Source organism: Coturnix japonica, chromosome 3, assembly GCF_054131305.1.
Source record: "Coturnix japonica strain WE chromosome 3, WE-NBRP24, whole genome shotgun sequence".
In the NCBI taxonomy this organism is placed as follows: Eukaryota; Metazoa; Chordata; class Aves; order Galliformes; family Phasianidae; genus Coturnix; species Coturnix japonica.
The window spans coordinates 4,078,878-4,099,287 of NC_140665.1; the positions used below are offsets into that span (position 1 = coordinate 4,078,878).

At 53.2% G+C, this 20,410-nt stretch overlaps 3 protein-coding genes across 6 annotated transcripts in view; all 3 read left to right on the plus strand.

Moving 5' to 3' along the window:
* Positions 1-1,632: 1,632 nt before the first annotated feature.
* On the plus strand, positions 1,633-3,662 carry LOC146761225 (uncharacterized). 2 transcript variants are annotated; one of them, XM_085540932.1, is made up of 2 exons: positions 1,633-1,987; positions 2,246-2,622. In XM_085540932.1, exons 1-2 carry the CDS (start codon positions 1,742-1,744, stop codon positions 2,363-2,365), a joined length of 366 nt encoding a protein of 121 aa, XP_085397058.1. In that variant the 5' UTR covers positions 1,633-1,741; the 3' UTR covers positions 2,366-2,622. The 2 variants fall into 2 exon arrangements, with proteins under 2 accessions (XP_085397058.1, XP_085397057.1); XM_085540931.1 differs by having other exon boundaries at positions 1,638-2,008; positions 2,246-3,662.
* LOC146761226 (uncharacterized) lies at positions 3,018-4,659 on the plus strand. The gene is made up of 2 exons (XM_085540930.1): positions 3,018-3,134; positions 3,213-4,659. Exons 1-2 carry the CDS (start codon positions 3,018-3,020, stop codon positions 3,660-3,662), a joined length of 567 nt encoding a protein of 188 aa, XP_085397056.1. The 3' UTR covers positions 3,663-4,659.
* A 588-nt stretch (positions 4,660-5,247) lies between these two features.
* The window catches only part of MEIS1 (Meis homeobox 1), a 94,422-nt gene continuing 79,259 nt past the window's right edge, over positions 5,248-20,410 (plus strand). For 2 of the 3 annotated variants that reach the window (XM_015856540.3, XM_015856539.3), the window contains exons 1-6: positions 5,248-6,330; positions 7,291-7,517; positions 8,934-9,075; positions 9,486-9,536; positions 10,192-10,242; positions 11,586-11,732. In XM_015856540.3, coding sequence (XP_015712026.2) covers positions 6,319-6,330; positions 7,291-7,517; positions 8,934-9,075; positions 9,486-9,536; positions 10,192-10,242; positions 11,586-11,732 — 630 coding nt within the window. In that variant the 5' untranslated portion in view covers positions 5,248-6,318. The remainder of the gene's footprint in view (positions 6,331-7,290; positions 7,518-8,933; positions 9,076-9,485; positions 9,537-10,191; positions 10,243-11,585; positions 11,733-20,410) is intronic. The other variant, XM_085540929.1, reaches the window with a different exon arrangement.

Here is a 20,410-nt window from a genome sequence, read left to right on the forward strand (position 1 = left end):
GTGCTTAGTGCCACATCGTGAGAAGAGCAGGAGGAGAAAGCGTGCCATTCACAAAGGGGCATCACCCAGCAGGGAGGGGATGAGGCATTCCCAGGCAGGGAAAGGCAGCGCTCCAAGCCTGGTGAGGATTTTAGGTAGGATTTGAACTGTGTAGGAAAGTTGGCCGGTGGAGATTTGCCCTCACATACAGGCTCCGACATGTGCTTCTAATACAGAAAGTAAAGCAGAAGCTAAGGTTACTGCGAGCTAGGGGTACTAATGAATCAAATTGTCTCTACACGACTTCAAAGGCTGAGGGAAGAAGCAAGAATAACTAGAAATGTAACACTAATAGCAGCGACGATGTAGTGGGCACTGGTGGAACCGTGAGGGTCTCCTCATCAACAGAGAGGTGTGATGTGTGTGGAAAGAGAGAAAGAAATGTGGTGGTGACACGCAGCAAAAGGAAGGGGTTGGCGGCAGCCAGGAGTGTGGTGTAGTAAAGCAAGAGTGGACTTTGGTCACTGCAGCACTGAGAGAGGAGTGAACACATCTTTGGCAAGTTGAACTGAAAGGATGAATTGTGGGATAGTCCCCCTCAAAGCACCTTGAGAGCTCTCTTAGCCAAAATACAGTGTCCAGAGGATGTGTGGAAATAACGTTGCTGTTGGGGTGAGCTGAGCTGGGTGCTGTAGGAGATGTTTCTTTGGTTTTGTGTAAAAGCAAACAAACAAACAAACAAAAAGACACAGAACTGAACAAGAAACCTGTTTGTGCATGGGGAGTTGGGTGTCTGCCTGGGTCCCTGCCTGTTCCTGGGACTCAGCTGAGGGTTGCAGAAAGAGAATGCCATCTTCAAAGCACAATTAGAGTCTTTAACCGAAGCCCATACGCTTGAGGTGTAAAAAGTGTTCGGTGGGGTAAGCTGGAAGGGAGCACCGCCGAGCTTCTTCCGACCTGAGTTTCCCTTCGGCACCCCCGGCTGTGAGCCCCCAAAGTGACCCCCTACTCCCGTCCCTCGCTTCATCCCTCTTAACTTCGCCCCGGGCTTGACCGAGGGGCGAAGTTAAGAGAGGGACAAAGAAGGGACAGCAGAGAAGAGCTGCCCTGTCCCAGCACCGAGTTTCGGGAGCTCTCTGGAAAGGATTCGTAAAATGAGCAACAAGCAGAGGGGTTTCCCAAGTTGCACGTAAAGCTCTCCTTCGTTCACACACACGCACCCGAGGTGGCTTTTCTCGCGGCCGTCCTTGGAGACCAAAAGCGATGCGGGCAGCCCTGCAGCACAGCCCCACCGCCTGCCGCAGCCCGGCCCGGCTGTCCCCTGCCGTCCCTTTGCCCACAGCGGCTCACGAAGCAAAGCGCTCCGAGCGAGGCGATGTGCGCTGATAACAACGTGCGCCGCTCCAAAACGGGGCAGCGAGAGCAAATTTAAGCTGTTTCGAAACTCCTTTTTTTTTTCTTCTTCTTTTTTTTTCTTTCTTTCTTTCTTTCTTTCTTTCTTTCTTTCTTTCTTTCTTTCTTTCTTTCTTTCTTTCTTTCTTTCTTTCTTTCTTTCTTTCTTTCTTTCTTTCTTTCTTTCTTTCTTTCTTTCTTTCTTTCTTTCTTTCTTTCTTTCTTTCTTTCTTTCTTTCTTTCTTTCTTTCTTCCTATTGTTATTATTATTTTAATTCTTATTTCTCGCCGGGAGAATTGTTTGCGGCTGCGGAGAGCGGCTACTTCAACAGCTCTGCGTCTCCGCTTAGTAAAGTCAATATAGACAGTGATGCAGAAGTCGGTGATAACGCACCCGGGGATGCGGAGAGCGGAGGCGGCCGAGCCGGGCAGCGGCACCGAGAGCCGCACAGGGAACCACACCGGGAGGGGCCGTTCCCCGCCCCGCAGAGCGCTGCGCTGCTCCATCGCCGTCCTGAGTCCGATCTCCCACTTGGGCCGTGCTCTTCCCCGGGCTGCAGCGTTCCTCGCTTCCCCGTTGTCGCTGCAGGACGGCCGCGCTGTGCCCGGTGCTGCCGTGAGCCGGGCAGGGCAGAGAGTGGGTAATAGGGACGGGAATTAGTTTAGAAGAGGTGGGGAGGCTGTGGCAGAACCCCGCAGTTCAGCCGAGGCGCAGCGAAATCCCGGTCCCCAATTGCGGTTAGCAAACGGGTTTCGAGTTTGTTCCTCGCTGATTTCGCGAGTACTTTGAAACTCCTTGAAAAGAGGAACGCGCTTCGTTCGTCTCTCCCCAGCGAAGGGCACGGGCATCATTCGGTGCTGCTCTGTGTTCCAGGGTCTCGGGTCACCCCGGGGGCTGCCGGGTCGGGCTCGGAGCGGGGTTCGGCGCCGGTGGAGCGGACAGACCCTCCGGGAGAGGTACCGCATATTTCGGGGTAACGTCCCCCTCTGCTGAACTCCCCCAAGAGGGCTGAAGGAAGGAGCCGGACCGCGAGGGGCCGAAAGCAATGCCGAGAGCCTCGCTGAGCCCGGCTGGGGCTGCAGGTTGCAGGGTGCGGGGCAGATCCCTCTGCTAACAGCTCCCCGGGCTCACACAGGTTTGCGGTTCGGCTGTAAGCGGGTGGGCAGCGGGGCGGCTCCGGCATCGGAACCGCGAACGGAGCTACAAAAACACAAAATGCTTTTAAAATAAAACCGCGTTTACAAATGATTCTAAAACACCTCCTCGTTATGCCTCGCCCCGAGACCCCCGAGCAGGGCAGGCTGCAGCCCTCCGCTGCGGGCCAAAAGTCCTCAGGAAGGGGTTTAGAAAGCGGGCGCAAATCTTTTAGCATGATTTGTGTGTGTTTGTCTTTTCTTTCCTTTTCTTTTTTTTACTGCCCTTCCCCCCTATCCAACAGCCCCCACCACCAACCACCTCTCCACTGTCCGCTGCCCCGCGAGGAGCACCGTCCTCCTCACCCCCTTCTCCCACCCCCTCGCATGGAGCCCCGAGCTCTCCTCACTCCGCTCTCTCTTAATGCGGGCGCTGCCGACAACGATATTCGTTTCGCCCCACATCTCTGCTACCCGGGGTCTCTTTATGGCTGCTTCCCCCGAGAAACCCGATGGCTCCGGCCCGCAGCTCCCTCCCAAAACGCTCCGCATCCCGAGAAAGTTTGAGGGCAGAGCGGGCTGCAGTTTCTCCATCGCCCAGTAGACGGCAACGCAGCTCAATGCTTCGGGTACGAAGCGGCGAGCAGAGAGGGGTTTTTTGTGTGTGTGTTTTTCTTCCTTTCTTTCTTTCTTTTTCCTTAATTAAGCAACCGCGGAGTCGTACCCGGAATTGTTCCTCGTTCGAGGAGAGGTGTGGCGATACAACAGCGGCCCGAGGGGTTCTGCTGTGGGCACGGAGAAGCGGGGGGAGAGCGGGCAGAGTCCCCAGCGCTGCGATGAGAGTGAATTTGTGCGCTCACGGGGGGGAACAGTGCGCTCAAACCCACGCGGGACACGAATCCGAGCGCCGAGGCGGTGCGGGGTTCGGTTTAACGCCGGACTTCGGGCTCCCTCCGGGGGAGGCGGTTCGGCTCGGTACGCTGCGGTTCGGCTCCGGTGCCCGGCGGGTCGAAACCCTCAGAGGGAGATTAGGGGCTGCGTGTTATCCGGCCCCGTTCCTCGGCCGAAGAACGGCGAGCGGCGGAACGGCCCGGCCAGGAATTCATTTCCCACTTAATTTTATTAAAAAATTTATTGCGGTGTTTGGAAAGTTTTAAGACGACCGTAAATTTTATTGGGAATATTTTACGAAGCCCTTCGTTGAATGAAGAAAAGAAGCCCGGCTCTTGGGGCGAGCTTCGGGCCGGCACCCGACGGCTGCCGCTCCCCGCTCCCCTATCGCTGCTCTCCGCTCCGGGGCCGCGCTCGGGCCGGGCCGGGACTCTTTGTCCCCCGAGCAGCCGACGGTCCCCGCAGTTCACCTCCAGCTCCGGGCGCTTTTTGGGTTCCTTTGTTTTGTTTTCTTTTCTTTCCCTGCCCTTTAATAGGTCTTTAAGCAGTTTTCCCCCTCTCGGTTTCAACAGGCGCTGACTTTTCGGGTATCCTCGCGTATCGTTGCCCTTATCAGTAGCATTCCTCGCTTATCTCCCCCGCCGCCTTCCGAACTCTTTCTTCCGCGGTTCCACGCCCGTTTGCCTCTTCTGCCCGTTCTTATTTGGGTTTTAACATTGAAATATTAATGGAGAAAGAGCACACTCGGATGCTAATTCCCCCCCCCTCCCCATCACCGCAAATCCCTTCTAGGAAGGCAGCGGCGGAGCGAGAAAACATTTTATTGTTCGAGCTATGACTAATTCTTTCCCGAAGCTGGGAAATTCGGCCCGATTAGGAGCCTCATTGCCCGATAAGCGAATGTGCGCGGACCGCACCTCCCGAAGCGGCTTTTTGGGGCTGAGCTGTGTGTCAGAGGCCGCTTTGCGCCGTATTTTCAGCCGTACCCCCCTTTTATTGTTAATCGCTACGGTTTTAGGGGGGGTTGCTTTCGACGGAGGGAGGGGCGGAGGGTTCTGCGAGCCCCCAGGTCCTAGTTTAGCTCCAAAGGAGGCCGTCGGAACCGAGACGGGGCCGCTGCCTTCCGTCCTATGAAGCTGAGGTGCGCGCAGCCCGTCAGGATCGGCCCGGAGCGGGTTGCGCGTCTCATCCCTCCCGCTGGGAACTGTTTGCCGATTATAAAACCCTTATCCTCAATGAGCTTTTTGGGCAAACAATTTGCGAGCCGGTAATTACGTTGTAAAAGTATCGGCGGGCGAGCCGAACGACACCTTAGAAACGGCGTGAAAACCAGGATGAGTTTCATCTTCCTGCATTTCTATGATTTCTAACTCTTTTAGATTTCAAGCTTTCCATTTTTGATGTACACCCCCCCACCCCCCCCTTACAATATACGGTACGGCGCAACTCCGGAGCTTCATCCTGCGCCGCCCCGCGGCGCCCTACAGCCCACCCCGACCAATAGAGGCTCGGCGAGACGCTGATTGGGCTGCGGCGGCTCGGCGGCGGCGCGGCCGGGGGCCGGGTGAGCTCACTCGGCGGCGGCCGCGGGACAAAGGGGCCGGCGGCGGGGGGGTGGCGGAGGGGGGGGGGAGCCGCGGTTCCGCGGCTCCCCCCCCCCTCCGGCCGCCCCCCCGCCTTAACGCCGAGGGTGGGCCGGCCGTGGGGGGCGCGGCCACGGCGAGCAACCGACGATCGTTCGGCGCGCCCCCCTGCGCCGGTCGCGGAGTTGCCGCCGCCCAGCGCATTGTGTAAGACGCGACCTGTTATGGCCACCACTACTTCCGGGTTCCCGCAGTCTGCTCCAGCCCGGCGCTGCGCGGCGGAGGCGGCGGTGGAGAACGCCCGGCAGCGCGCGGAACGCGGTGGCGGCGGCGGCGGAGGCGGCGGCGGCGTGTCCCCCCCCCCCCCGCGCCCGCCCGCCCCCCGGTCCGCGCCCGCCTCCGCCTCCAGCCTCGCCCGGCGGCCGCGCAGGGGCAGAGCGCGCCGGCGGCGGCGGGGGATGCGGAGCGCGGCGAGGAGGAGCGAGCAGAGAGCAGAGAGCAGAGAGCCCCCGCCGGCAGCGCCGTCATAATAACCATAATAAAGGGAGCCGGCGCGCTTTAATTTTTAATTCTCCTCCTCGTCTCCCTCCTCCTCCTTCCCCGATTTTTTGATTTTTTTAATTTTTTTTTCCACAAAAAAAAAATAATATTATTTTTCCCTCTCTTTTCCCCCCCCCTTTATTTTTTTATTTTTTTGCCGAGATCCCTCCCGAGCTCAAAGCCCACATTGGCGGTGTCCTGCGCGGTGGGAGCGCACGCAGCGGATCGCCATCAGTCATTCAGCACCTTGACACCGCCCGTGATTGACAGCCGGAGTGGCAAAAAGCCATGGGAGCCGGGAGCGGGGCGTGAGGGGCACCGCGCGCCTCGGGAACGGATATTTGCGTTCGCCCCGCCGCTGTCTTGGAAACGAGAGGGGGAGAGAAGGGAGAGAGGGAGAGAAGGCGGGCAGGGAGGAAGGAAGGAGAGAAAGAAAGAGAGGAAAAAAAGAAGGAAGGAGGCAGAGCTGATTTCTATTATTATTTTTTTGGGGGGTCATTTTTGAATTTTTTTTTCATTATTATTATTATTATTCCTCTTTTTATTTTTCCTTTTTTTTTTTTTTTTATATTCTTCTTAATTTTTTTTTTCCCCTCTTTTTAATGCTGAATTACCGCACCGCTCCGCTGAGTCCCGGCGAGCCGAAGACGTTCCCCGGCGGCTTTCCTGGTTGGCGACGTTGAGGGATTTTTTTGCGTTTTTGGGGAGAGGGGGGGGGGGACCGCGCGTCTCTTTCCTTTCACGCTGGCCTCACGGAGGATCTATTAGAAGTTGAAGTAGGAAGGGAGCGAGCAGGCCGATGGCGCAAAGGGTACGTATCCAAACCTGCGGTTCGCTGCTTAAACGACACCCACACGCGGCTGCCAAAGGGCCGCGAAAAAAACTTTTTTGCTTTTTCTTCCCCCTCCTATCGGAGCGGGGCACGGCGCGGTGCTGGGGCCCGAGCCGTTCTTCTCTCCCCGGTTTGCGCCTCCGGCTCCGTGCGCTCATCCCGAGGGCGGCTCTCGGGCCCATCGCTTTGCGGCCGGGACCGGGCCAGGGCGCCAGTGCTGCCCTCCTCCTGCCCGGCTCCGTGCCCGGCTCCGCGTGTTTGGCTACGGGGAGCGCTCCGCCGCGCTGCGAGGATGCGCCGCTGCCCTTCGGGGCAGCTCCGAGCTGGTTGGAGGCGCAACTTTTTTTTGCTCCTTTCTTCCCCCCCCTCCCCTCTCGGCTTGTGTTTTTTTCCCCCTCCTTAATTCTTTTTTTTTTTTTTTTTTTTTTCCTTCCCTCCCTTTTTAAAAAATTTCTTTTTCGGTGCGGCTCCAAAAGCGCGTCCCTTTATTAATTCGAATTCAAGCGAGCGGCGCTGCCATGTGCGCTGCTACTCGGGTTCGCTCCCCGTTCCCCTCCTCCGAGCCGTGTCCCACCCCGCACGGACCCCGCACGGCGCTACCCTCGCCCGGGACCCGCGCCCGCCGCCCTTAACAAAGAAATCCCTTCCCCGAGGCCGGGCGGGGAAAGCGAACTCCCTGGTTTTTCTCCGTCTTTTTTAACCTCCTTCCCCACCGCTGAGCTCCTCATCCCGCCGGTTCGGTACCCGGCCCTAAAAGTTTATCGGCGGGGCGGCTCGGGCCGAGTTACGTCGCGGGGGGTGCCGAGTTAAATTGCATTTTGCCGTCGCCCCCTCGCCCCCGGGTTCTCAGCCTTTTCCCCCCGGAGCTGGAGGAGGGGGCACCCGCGCCTCCTCCCCATCCCCCCCCCAGCTGACCCCTGTCCGCTCTGTGCCCCGCAGTACGACGAGCTGCCCCACTACGGCGGCATGGAGGGGGTGGGCATCCCCACCACCATGTACGGGGACCCGCACGGCGGCCGCCCCATGCAGCCCGTGCACCACCTGAACCACGGGCCGCCGCTCCACTCGCACCAGTACCCGCACGCCGCCCACGCCAACTCCATGCCCCCCGCCATGGGCGCCTCGGTCAACGATGCTCTCAAGAGAGATAAAGATGCCATCTACGGGTAGGTGCCGGGCGCGGCTGCGCGCCCGCGCAACTTTGCGCGGCTCGGGGTGGTGGGGGGGAGGATGCCCCTTGCGCGACGCTGGGATCGGGGCCGCCGGGTCGCCCCCAACGCGTCTCCCCCTTCTTACTTTTCCCTCCGTTAAAACATAGTCGTCGTCCCCCAAGTTGGAAACAGCTCATGGACGAGGGAGAGGGAAATATTCCCAGGGCGCAACCTGCGCGGGTGCCTTTGCCCAACTTTCCGCCCCGCTCGCAGTGAAGGGGGGATAGCTCCGAGCTGCTCCGCTTTTCTCAACCTCTTAACGATTTGAGTTTGACGTTTTGGAGACCTGCCGGGCCGGGTCGGGTGGGAGAGTTGTGCGGTGCGATCTTCTGCCTGCAGCGCTTCAGTGGGGGAACTTTCAGAGCCTCTTAAAAATCGCTCTGCAAAGAGTTGCGCTCTGCGGCGGGTGAGAAATCACAGCTCTCGATCGCTTTCACAGCAATCTGGAGGGCTCTCGGAGCTCATTGCTGTGCCCTCCGGGGGTGGGTGTGTGTGGGGGGGAAAGAAAAGACAAAAGTAAACACCGAAAAGAAAGAAAAAAAAAATTAAATTAAATTAAATTAAAAAGAGAGAGAGAGAGAGAAAAAATAAAGTATGAAGTTCTTGGGGGAAAGAAAAAAAAGGGGGGGAGAAAATAGATATCTGTGCATCGAGGCGCGTGTGTGCCCGCACTCTCTCCTCTCTTGCAATAGGGAAGGGGCCGGGGGCCCCGCAGCCACTCTGGGTGCACAGCTGGGGGGGCCGTGCGGGGCTGTGGGGCTCCCGGCCGTGTCACTGTCCTGAAGGAGGGGTTCGGGTGCTGGAGGGGCTTTGCTGGTGGCGTCCCTTTATTTTTCCTATTCCCCCCCCCCCCCCCTCTTTTATCCTTACTTTCACTCCCAGAAAGTCCTCCACCTGGGGCTGGAAGGCGGGAGGAGGGGGGGAAAAGGGGTTGGGAATCAAAAGCACGAAAGAGTACGTCCTTAGATTACAATTTCGGGGTCGTTATTCTGCATTCACGCCCTCGTTTTTCTTTTGATTTCTCACTCTTTTATTTTGTTCCAAGTGAAGGCAAAGTTAATTCAAAATGGCTGCTGGAACCGCTGGGGTTTATTCTTAGCCCGGCCGAAGGGTGCCGGGAGATGCGCGGCCGCGGGCGGGCCGGGGGGGATATGGGGGGCAGAGGGGAGAAGCGCTCGGAGCCGCTCCGCGGGGGCGCAGCCTCGGGACTGGGCGGTTGCGTCGGTGCGTTCGGTCCGTGCTGCTCTCATTTGTGTTCTTCTTCTTCTTCTTTATTATTATTATTATTTTTAATTTCTTTTTCTTTTCTTTCTCTCATCCCTCCTTCTGTGTGTGCGTGCGTGTGTGTGTGACCATTGTATTTTCTTGCAGACACCCCCTGTTCCCTCTTTTAGCACTGATTTTTGAGAAATGTGAATTAGCCACATGCACGCCCAGGGAACCCGGGGTAGCGGGAGGCGACGTTTGCTCTTCTGAGTCTTTCAATGAAGACATAGCAGTGTTCGCCAAACAGGTCAGCAAAACCGGGTTGAAACAGCACCCAAAATAATAATAATGATGATAATAATAATAATAAATTTCCGATGAGAAAAGCAAGTCTCGGCCGAGATAAAGATGCGCGTTTCCCCCCACCCCTCTTCTCATGTGGAGGGAGGTGAAAGCAAAGCGAAGCGGCCCCCCAAATAGGGGGCTGTGGGCGCTCCCTGCAGTGCCCGTGCTCGGGTCCCCGCTGGCCGGGCCGGGCCGCAGCGTCTCGGGGCTCGGTGGGAGCACGGAGGGTTGCACGGTGGGCCCAGCAGTGTAACGAAGCGAGAAGTAATAACGTCTGTTCGTGCTGCTGCCGCATCTCAAATCTCTCGTATATTTCTCTCCCTCCCTCCCTCCCCCCATCCCCATACTTCCCCTCTCCTTTCTTCTATTTAGATCCGAGCAGAGAAACCCCTCTTTTCCTCTAATCCCGAACTGGATAACTTGGTAAGAGTTAACACCACTTCTTCCTCTCCCCACCCCCACCTTCCCTTTTTTTTCTTGTCTTTTTTTTTTTTTGGTGGGGGGGAACTTCTATGCCTTTCTCCTTGCGGGCTGTGACAAGCACCGAGCGGTGCCAAAGCGAAACCCTCTCACGTGGATCTGTAACCCTTCGCTTTTAGCACCGCTCTTACCGGGCCCATCCCGGCGCTGTGCCGCGGGGAAGGGGGGTGGGAGGGGGTCCCCTCTCCTTGCCCACAACCACCGCCGCACCGCCGCTGTGCTCCCGTCGCCCCGCTCTCTATTTCCCCCCTCACGGCTGCGGGACTGTTTGAATAGGATTCTTCCACCCCTTTCCCAAAGCGACCGCGTTTAGGGGGGGGGACTTGTTTCTTTATTTCCCTTTTGCAAAAACCGATGTTTACGATGCGCATAATCCCGTCGCTCCGTTGCTTTTATTTTTCGGTGAGCTCCAGGTCGCTTCTCGTTAAGCAGAGCACAAAGCCGCCGCTATTAACTTTTAGTGGCATCACCATAAATCAAAACAAGTTTTTATTTACCACCAAAGCGAAGCAGGGCAGGGGCGGGGGGTAGGGAGGGGGGGGGAAGGGGGGGTGACCCCACCCGGAGGGGGATAAACGCGCTGTTTGTGTCTTTCCAGATGATCCAAGCCATACAAGTATTAAGGTTTCATCTGTTGGAATTAGAGAAGGTAATTTTTTGTCTCTCTCCCTTTCTTCCCCCTCCGTTTCAACCCCGCAGAAGTTGAGGCTTCTGGTACATTTGCATAAATGTCTTTCTGGCTGGTAATTAGTGTCAAGACCAATCTCGGCGTCCATTTCTCTTCGCAGTTTAATTACAATTGCAGCCCCGCGCCCGGCTCCCCACGCCCGGGCCCTGCACTCATTGTGCTCTTTGTACACCCCTTCAGCCCCGGGTGCCGAACGGCACCGCTCCACTCTGCGCTCCGAGCCCCGGCGCTGAGCTTTGGGGAGGAGGGGGGGGAGGTTATTTAGAGGGGGTGGGGTGGGGGGCGGATGGGAAGGACGAGCGGGGTCGGTGGCAGTCAGTCGGGATGGGGTTTGTTTTATTTATTCGCTTGTTTGTTTGTCGCTTTATTTATTTCTATCTGAAGAACCATCTCCGCGGGTCAGGCCGAGGGCACGGGGCTGTCCCGTAACGTTTCGCAGAGACAAAGCAGAGCCGAGCTCCGGGGCCGGCTCTGGGTTTGGCAGCCGGCAACGACCGCGCAACTCCGGGAGGAGAAAGCGCTGCGGCCCCGCAAAGCCGCTGCGTCCGCGGTGCGGTGCCACCCGAGCGGGGCGAGCGCTGCTTCCCCTTCACCGGCACTCAGTCCCCTTTCTCCTATAGAGAAACGTTCGGAGGAGTTTTTTAACTAGCCGAAAAGTCCGCAGCCCCTCAACCTCGGCCGCTTTCTCCGAGAGCCGGTGGCAGCTCGTTCTCACCCCGTGCGCTAAATGCGCTAATATCTGCCCCGTTAAGTGCGGGCAGTGCGGGCAGTGCAGGTACGGCTCGGATGCCTGCAGCCTATCTGAGCGCTGAGTATCGTTTTGTTTTCTTGGTGGTTTTGTTGCTGTGGTTTTAATCCCTTTTCCTCTCCCTTTGGAAAGGGTTTGCGATGAAATCACCGGCTGAAATTAAATAGTTTACCTTAAATGTCACCCATGCAGGTCACCTCTCTAATGGCCACAGCTCCGGGAGCAGATGAATTTAACACGGGTGTTGAATATGTTGTAGCCTGTGAATCATCTTGTCACTGTCAATTTTCTGGGATATCTCTATTTTGCGAGAAAAGAAAGTTATTCCTAATTCTGGATGCGTCGGGAGGTCTCGGGGGGATAATTGCAGTGTGTTTCCCCTATTTAGGACTTCGGATGTCACAGGGGTGAAAGGGGGAGACTGGTTGCACTTGTCAATTTTACTTATGCATTCCTGATTATATTTTCTTCCTCCCCCCCCTTCTCCCCTCCTTCCCCTCCTTTATCCTTTTCCTCTTCTCCCCCCCTCACCCCCCCACCCCCAACCTCAATGTAGGTACACGAATTATGTGACAATTTCTGCCACCGGTATATTAGCTGTTTGAAAGGAAAAATGCCTATCGATTTGGTCATAGACGATAGAGAGGGCGGATCAAAATCGGACAGCGAGGACATAACGCGGTCGGCAAACCTCACCGATCAGGTACGGTTCCGCAGCGCCTCGCGTTGAGATCTGTATGCAGAGCGGTCGCCGGGTCACTACGCCTCCTTTTATTATTTGCATATAATTAAGTCCCTTTTAGATAAATTTCCATCGAAATGAAAAATTTTTGAATAATGCGGCTATTATTGCTTCATTAAGGCTTGCTCCCGTATTCGACCTGGCGAGATGAGCTTGTAAAAGCGTCGCCTGCAAACTCGACCTGGTTCTTGTCGCTTTTAATTTCTCTCTTTATTTTATTTACCCTTGACAATAATAGAAGTGTTAGCTGTGAATCGCCGGTTTCTGGTGCTTTAGAAAAGGGACGGCTGGAACCGTACACAAAAATAATAATAAAATCCGAGATAGGTGGTCCGGGGAAGACAGAGAGGGTTTGAAATCTAGCAAATGCTGCCTATTTTCTTCCCGTCTCTACGGTTCATTAGTCTGTCTTGTCAGTTTTCCTTGGCCGAACGCTTTTAGACTTCAGTGAACATTGCTTTGTGCACGCCTGCCTGCTGCAAGCGCGCCCATTTTATTTTACTTAATAGGGGGAAAAAAAATCAAGGGGGGGGAGAGAGAAAATAAAACGGGACCCGGGATTTGAATTATTCGAGTTTTCCAAAAATAAATAATAATAATAAAAGAGAGAGAGAGAGAAAAGAGAGCTCGAACCCCAGGCGAAGCCCCGAGGCGCTGAGCGGCTCTGGCCGTGTCAGGTCGGGGCTGCGCTGTGCTGCGCGGAGCCCTGCGCTGCTGTGCCCGGGGGGGTGAAGGGGGCTGGGGGGGGGAACCGGGAGAGCTGCAGGGAGCTTTTCCGCTTCTCCCACCCCGTGTCGCCGTGTGCCCCTCTCTGCTCTCCCCGTGCGGGAACGCCGGGCTCGGGAGGTCGAGAACGGAGGTGGCTGCGAGTTGGTTCTGTTTTTCGGGTCGGCTTTCTCTGCCCGCTCGAGCGGAGGACAGCGAGGGGGATGGGGAAGGGGAAAAGTGGAGGGGGGGGGGGCGGCCGCAGTCGCCTCTGGAAGCCCAAGTTATTTCTCCCGTATGATCCGCTCCGTAAATACGATGTTAGGAGCAATCAGCTCCCGACGCTGGAGGTTTCCTTTTGTTAAAGCAAGGCGCAGCCGAGCAGACAGCGGTTCCCTTCAACCGCTTATGCCATTACCGCCAGGAGTTGTGCGTTAGAGCCCGGCGGAAAGGTGCGTTGCATCGCGGCGGGGGCACTGGCCCCTGTGTTTCCCTCCGCAGCTCAGGCTGCGGGATGGGAGCCGGGGGGATGGAGGGCTTCTGCTTGCGGTGTTTGTGCCCCCGAAACGCTGCGAAGGGAAAAGCTGCGGGGGTCGGCGCTGGGGGGGGGTTGGAGCGATGTTTCCTGGGGTCCCGCTGCCCCGTGGGGAGTGACAGGGGAGTTCTGAGGCCGGGATCGGGATGGGGAGAGTCGGCCTCGCCGCCGTTGTATCCAAATTGTAATCCAACAAGTCTAACTAGAAAATGGGTTTCTAAAAGCTCTGGAGTGCTGGGTACATAAAGCTATTTGAGCAAATTACAAGAATCGCTTAGGGGCACGAATGAAATCAACACTTTAATTGCCTCCAAAATGAAGATTTATACCCCGTTTTCCCAACGAATCATTATTTTATTAAAGCGGAAGGTAAAGAAACGAAGCTGCAATTTTGGGGGTCGTCGGGGGTGAGGGGGTCCCCGTCCCACGGACCCCCCTAAACCTCACCGAGGAGTGCGGGTGTCGCGCGGGGCCGGCCGCTCTCTCGGAGCTCTCCGCGCAAGAAGCGCGCAGCCCCGCGGAAGGGAAAAGGCGCAAGGTTGCGCGTCCGAGCGCAGAGCTGCAGGCTTTGCCCGGGGACGCGGAGCTGCCGGGGTCGGGGCCGGCAGGATCTGGGCCCTAATGGGCAGCTAATGGGGTGTTGAGTGCTCGTCGCCGCTGCGGCTAATTAGGATGTCCCCGCGCGGTGCGTTTATTGCGGGAGGTGCGCGGTGCGCGCGGGCTGCGCGCCTTTGTGCTTTCGAGAGTCATAAAAGAGTAAGTATGTAAAAGCTTTTATGATGGGTTTAATTACATTTTCGTATATTGTGGTAGTAAAGGTTACAGTTAACAGGGTTGTTTTTGTTGTTGTTGTTTTTTTTGTTTTTTTTTTAATTTATTGGTTTCCCCTTATTTATTCTTCCCTCCTAGGCCCCTCCGTGCCAGCGCCTTTAAGTCCCCCCCGCTTGATGGAAGTCAGTGACACTAATGCCAGATTTTGCGCAGGAAAGCCCCATAACGCTGGCCATTGTTCGGTGATTTAACTGGCGTGCTGGCCAGAGGTCACTCCAATAGCATCCTTCTCCTGCAGGCGCGACCCCGCTGCCTGCCAGGGTGGGACCCGCCGGGCTGCTGCTTCCAGAAGGAAAGGGAGGGAGCTGGGGTTTCATTTGGGATCTCCGAGCTGGGGAGCGTGGCTCTAAACTCCTCGCTGAACCCTCGCGCCCATTGCTGGAGTTTCAAAATAAACCCTTATTTATTTTTTTTTCCTAATCATTATCTTTTCAAACATTGGCATGTTTAAATTTTCGAATGTTTGTTGTAGCCCGGAAAGATTTAAAACACAGCTGTTGTGTGATGCAGATGGGAAAAGTCCATCCTGTGCAAAACACCACCCGCTCAGGAGGAATTCCATTTCTTAGGGACTCCAGATCCGCTCCTAGCAGCCGGGTGGTGGAAACTCCTCACCTTGGCTCCTAGGTGCTCAAATTCAAGCTGTAAAATCGGGCTTTTTGCAGATACGCTTCCCTGGAGTATATCTGGATAAAGCCTCCCTTAAGGAAAGCAGGGAACAGAGTGGCCACTGCACTCAAAGTATGTTAGCAACATAAGATGGCTTTTTTAAGGGGTGAAACAGGCTTTGCCGAGGTGAAATAAACTTGTTGAGCAATGTTACGTGGCCGAATTATAATTGAATCACACACAAGCCAATGATATTTGCAGAAAAGTGTGAAGTACAAATGGCAAACGGTCGGATTCCGATAGGGACGCAAGGGGAAATGATCAAAAAAATGAACGTGAAATAAGACTTCCTGTAAGAAGGTCCATAATTCAACATTATTTGACTCCACTGTCAGGGAAATTGTTGAAGGATAGTAAACCGATACTGGAGTCGCAGTCATTTTTGTTACAGTCTTAAATGTTTGCAACTGTGGTGTTTTAGATGGCCCTTCTCAGGTGATAGTATATCATATATATATGTATATCGTAAAGCAAACACTTGCATTTATATGGCAGTAGGTGTTTGTCATGCATGCAGTTGGAGGGGTTCCGCAAACAAAATGTGGATAGATGGCGGTGTTTGTGAGGGGTGGAAATGTTGCTTAAAATGTGATGTTCTGTACAAAGAGAGCATCGTAAAGCGGGATGTGCTGTGTGCTGTGCATGGAGGTGGATGGGCTGATGAGGGCATCCACTCATTCCGAAAACAGTAACTTCCATGAACATTCAGACCTATTGGTTCTAGCTTGCTACAGCCAGTGCTAAAATAATGCCTCTGACAGAGGGGAATAAAAATAAAGGAGGTGAAGAGGTGCTGCTTTACTCCAAGAGTTCTTTGCAGGTATTTTCAGACCCATGTATAGCATCAAGGGGTGGGAAAAGTTGCACATGTTACTGCCTTTGCTGTGTGCTCTCTCATGTTGGAGGAGCGGGCAGATGAAGCACTAAGGGTGCAAAGCAGAGTTCAGTTCTGCGTAATGAAAGCATTACAGTGATGTGCGAGTTGGAGGAGAGACAGTAAAACAGCATTTGAAAGCCTCCAAATGGAGAGCTGTGCCCCTGACTTTATGCCACCTTGAGCTAATTAGTCCTTTTTATGCCTTTTTGGGGGCTGCTGCTTTTTCCCCCTCAGTATTTAAGATCTGAGCAGGCTGTGTAAAGGAGAAGATAGGGCATGTTCATTTCTATTCGGGGCCTGTTTCCATCAGGAGCGCTGCAGCTGCCATGGCGTTAGCAAAATCGGGTTTCTTAAAGCAAGTAAATACGCTGCTAAAGAGATACGGGTTTGAATGTATTTTCTTTCCTCTGTTATTCCGTTTGAATTCAAGAATCTCTGTCGATTTTTACTTTTTGTTTTAGTCACTTGTGAGCCCGAATGTATCCATCCTCACTGCTGGGTATAATACTAGCAGACTTCCGTGCTCAGGCCCAACTCCTGTATAAAGTTTTCCAAACTGAAGTTCGCAAAGCAGAATTTCAATTCTCTTTTTCTTTTTTTTTCTTTTTTTTTTTTTTTTCTTTCTTTTTTTCCTTTTCTTTAATATCTATTTTCAAATCAGCCAGGAAACCCTGGAACTTGTCATAAACATCTGCCAACCTTCCTTGAAGCATTGCCGTAAGCGGGAGCTCACGGTGTCGTCGCGATTCGGAACACGGTTATTCTGCAGGTTGTTCTTTTGGGGCAGCTTGGAAGTGAGTTGAGCAAAACAAGCTTCACTTTAGGTTTAGTCTTGGTGGGTGTGAGTTTGGTTCTTCACTCACTGCCTGTGTGCAGGTAACAGTGAAAGCAATGGGCCTCGCACACGGGTTGCCGGAGCCTGGAGTGGGTGATGTTAGCACTGAAAAAATCGGATTATAACGCACTCAATCAAAATGAGTAAGCATAGGTTGCACTGATAAATACTGCTTTAAAAAAGCAGCTTAAAACACAGCGAAAATCCGGCACAGCTTCTTTAAATTAGAGAGTCTCTTCTTTGTTTTGCATTGCTGCGTTTGGGGTTTTTTTTGGTCACATGAGCTCGCAGTGAGGAGCTATCTTGTATAATCTAAACAAATTTCGGAAAATAAAGACAAGGATTGTTCCGAACCAGTCATTAAAACTGTGGAACGTTTCTGGAGTAGTTTCCCAGCCGGGGTTTGTGTGCGAGGAGAGCCGGGTGTGCTGCCGTACCATCGCGTGTCTTTGGCGCGTTCCCTCGCTCCCCGGATGCTCGGTTGCTTGTAACAGGCTTTGACTCACCCGGCAAATTTGTAGATGACTGTTTAGGTTGGTTGTTGTTTTCTTTTCATTTTTTTTCCCCCTGCCGTTACAGCAGTGTTTTGGAGAGGGTGACTCCAGCCTCTAATAGAGCACACATTTTGTGTTTGGTGTTATTTGGATGTGTTTCTGTCCCTGATTAATGACCCAGTATCTCTCGCGCCGCTGATATTTTGTGACACGGCTTCAAGACAACTTGCCAGCCTTCAGCTCCCTTCTTAGCTTGGTTGCTTTTTGTTTACCACCTGGAAGCAAGGGGAAAATAAATAAGATCCAGTCTAGCTTGAGGTTGTAGGTGAGAGCAGGAGCCCTGCAGGCTGATGGCTGCAGGAGGGCCTTGTTCTGGTGTGGTTCAGGGCCTGCCTGGGTGACAAGCCTGGTCTCTGTTAGCATGAAAGAACTCCAGCTACCCCAGGGAAGTATCTCTCCCCAGCAGGCAGTTGCATGTTGGCTGTCGTGGCATTGAGGGAAACACAGTGGCCAGCAGGGCTGCTTGAAGGCTCCTGCCTGGTCGGGCAACTCGATGGGTCCCGGGGCGCATTCGAACAAGGACACTCAGGAGAGGTAAGACAAATTGCCTGGGTGTAAAAATAAAGTGCATTAGTTAAAGTGCATTGTGCTATTGTGTGGATGCTCTCATTCAGAAGTAAAGTGGCCGTAGTTCACTTTAGCCTAATCCCCTTTGGAGTAGGCCACTTTTCTTTTCAATGAGAGCAGCCACATCCACTTTTGGTTCGCTCGCCTTTCCCCAGCGGCCTCGTGCCTGGTGCTCCTTCAGGTTGAGAGCGATGTTGTACCGCTGCCTGTATAACAGAGGGCTGTTGCTGGATCCTCCAACCCCGGGCCCAGGGCTGCAGTTTGGGTGCCGCTGCCTGCATGGATGTGGTGTCAGGCTCCCCATGGCACCAGCCCTCCTCCCGGACCAGGCATGCGGCTGTTGCATGCCGAGCTCTACCCATATGTAGCATTTGTTCCATGTCCACCAAGAAGCAAGTGCTTATAGGCAGCAAGGAAATTGCAATTAATGCTTTTCAGCCAGTATTTCAAACCATACAACGAAGGACTGAAAATTAATTTGTTGGAATGGTAATTCACCTGGGCTAGGAATAAAAAGTAGCGAGATGGTTTTGGGAGCTGTTTTGTACTCAAGCCTGAAGGTCGCTGAGCTTGAGTTCTTGATAGAAGTATTTTCTGGTGTCTTCTTAGTAACACATTTCTTTACTTATTACTGGCTAAGCTGCACGTGCAGATGCTGTGCTGTGTCGTACTCTTGCCATTGCCCATTCCATTCACAATAAAATTTACAAGGCTCCTTGCGTTGGTGAGCAGTTTGCTACTGGAGCCTTTCCTAGAAACACCGAGTTATGTTTCACCAAAGTATTGTCTTTCCTCTTCAGTCGGGGCTGAGGTGAGATGTTTTCTCAAGGACTCTCCCGGCATCTATATGATATTCCCAATTGTGCGGATGATCTCCAAAACAGCATTACTTCCTCCCCCGTCCGCTCACCATTGCACGGAATTACAATTCCCTTTTTAGTGTCGATGGGCTTTGCATTGAGACAGCTAATTTTGTTTGTAGTTTGTCTTTCTCTTTATTTTTTTTCCTTATTTTCTTTCTTTTCCTTTCTTCCCCCCTCCTCCCTCTTTCTTTCTTTCTTTCTTTCTTTCTTTCTTTCTTTCTTTCTTTCTTTCTTTCTTTCTTTCTTTCTTTCTTTCTTTCTTTCTTTCTTTCTTTCTTTCTTTCTTTCTTTCTTTCTTTCTTTCTTTCTTTCTTTCTTTCTTTCTTTCTTTCTTTCTTTCTTTCTTTCTTTCTTTCTTTCTTTCTTTCTTTCTTTCTTTCTTTCTTTCTTTCTTTCTTTCTTTCTTTTTTTTTTTTTTTTTTTTAATGTAAAACAAATACACATCCAGCCCCTCTTTGCTGAAGCAAACAGGCCAACAATGAGAGGGGTAATTATTCATTTGGTTAAAAGAACTGCCTGTTTTAACCTCAGAAATACTGACCGAGAGTAAAGCAACAGCTGATGCCATCACAGTCAGTGCACTGTATTCAAACAGCTGTACCAAATGAAAAGCTGTGGTATTAATCCTGCCATTCACAGTTTATTTAAGTTTTTCAACCTTCTCTCATATGGGCCCGGCATAAATGCCTAATTATGCCTCCATTAGGTTGCTGGGCCCTTAATACAGAAAATTATTGTATTTAAAATTTGGAAAGCGGCAGCGCTGTAATGTAAGAGTCTTGCAGTTGGCACAAGTTCAGGGAATGCGACCTTTACCTTGTAATTTTCATTTCATTCAGCCGGTGTTGAAGTTTTTGTCCCCGCACGCTGTTGTTGTTGCGGAGCAGGTCAGAGCACCGCTCGTGTTTTTGGGGTTGGCTTTTAACCAGCTCCATTTAAGTCTGCGGCGCTGGCAGTAGAAGAGGGGAAGAGTGGATTAAAAGCTCCACTGCTGCTGCTGCTTTGTCTGTCCCGTTTGCAAGGGTGCAGGGCCACCACTGTCTATGCATGCAGAAATGGTGGAAAATGGTGTCTGAATGTGAGGAATTTTGTCTCGTTGTCAGAGGGGATTTTGAAGAGCAGGCTTGGTGCGCGTGGGCAAAAGCAGACCTGTAGAGTTCAGCACTGCCATGAGTTGGCTGAGACTGCACCCAGTTTGATGAGCTGCAACTCAACCCTCCGAGCAGGACATGGCTGCTGCCGCAAGGAGCCGTGCAGGAGACTGAAGTGGTGGCAGTTTTGCCTTTGGTTTTAGGATTGAGGCAGGGAGAGCCCATCTGCTCCCAGCTGTGCACACTGATGTGCTCCGTGCTGTGCTGGCCTCGGCCCTGAGCTTTTTGCTGGCCTACAAAGGTATCCTGTATATATGGGTTGTCTGGATATTTTTTGACAGGGGAAGTGTCCTCATGATTGGAATTTAAGAAATATCCCTCATTTGGGGCTGCAGTGTTGAGTTGGGGATGGCTGAGAGCAGTGCGGTGATGGCAGAGGGGACAGGGTAGGAAACGCAACTGCTAGCAGCACAAGAAGGGAGCTGAGTGTGGGTGCTCTTCCCAGGCTGCTCCTGAAGCTTTGGGGCAAGACAATGAGTTGCTCATGAGTTCCAATTTTCTGCTTCTTGTTCTGTATCATTGGATAAGGCTGTGCAGCATAGCTGTTGGTATCTGTCATATAGCGAGGTACGGCATTTATGTGAAGCTAAGAAGTGGTATGTTAATACAAATTCATTATTTCACTTTGTGCGTAATTTAGAAAAACAACGTGAAGAAAACAAATGCTTCCATTTTGTTGCCACTGGGAAACAATCTGCTGAACCCAAAGCCTGACAGTGGAAGTTGATTTTGGGTGCTTTCTGCTCTGGTTTTGGCCCCTTCTGCTGTCTTTCGCATTTTAAGCATAAACATGGTTTGAAGGAAGTAGCAGCACCGTACTTTTGAAGAAGGAGCAAGGCTGCATGGCTGGTGGGGAGGAGTGGTGGCCGACCTATCCCAAGGTGCAAGGTGATGCCGAGCCCAGTGAGCCGGCTACGTGGCCACAACCCTGCTTCCCACACCCTCCCTGGGAGGCACAGCGAGGCCTCAGGGACCTCCCAGACCAATTCTTTGGAGTTGTTCTGGAAGCCAGCCACATGCTTCCCAGCCATCCCTCAATGAGCGGGTAGAGA

Excerpts from the sequence above, each read along its gene's own strand:
- LOC146761225 (XM_085540931.1), top strand. The coding sequence starts at position 1,742 with ATGCAGAAGTCGGTGATAACGCACCCGGGGATGCGGAGAGCGGAGGCG. Across the intron at positions 2,009-2,245 it reads TGAGCCGGGCAGGGCAGAGA|GGTCTCGGGTCACCCCGGGG; the intron begins GTGGGTAATAGG and ends TCTGTGTTCCAG.
- LOC146761226 (XM_085540930.1), top strand. The coding sequence starts at position 3,018 with ATGGCTCCGGCCCGCAGCTCCCTCCCAAAACGCTCCGCATCCCGAGAA. Across the intron at positions 3,135-3,212 it reads AACGCAGCTCAATGCTTCGG|CAACCGCGGAGTCGTACCCG; the intron begins GTACGAAGCGGC and ends TCCTTAATTAAG.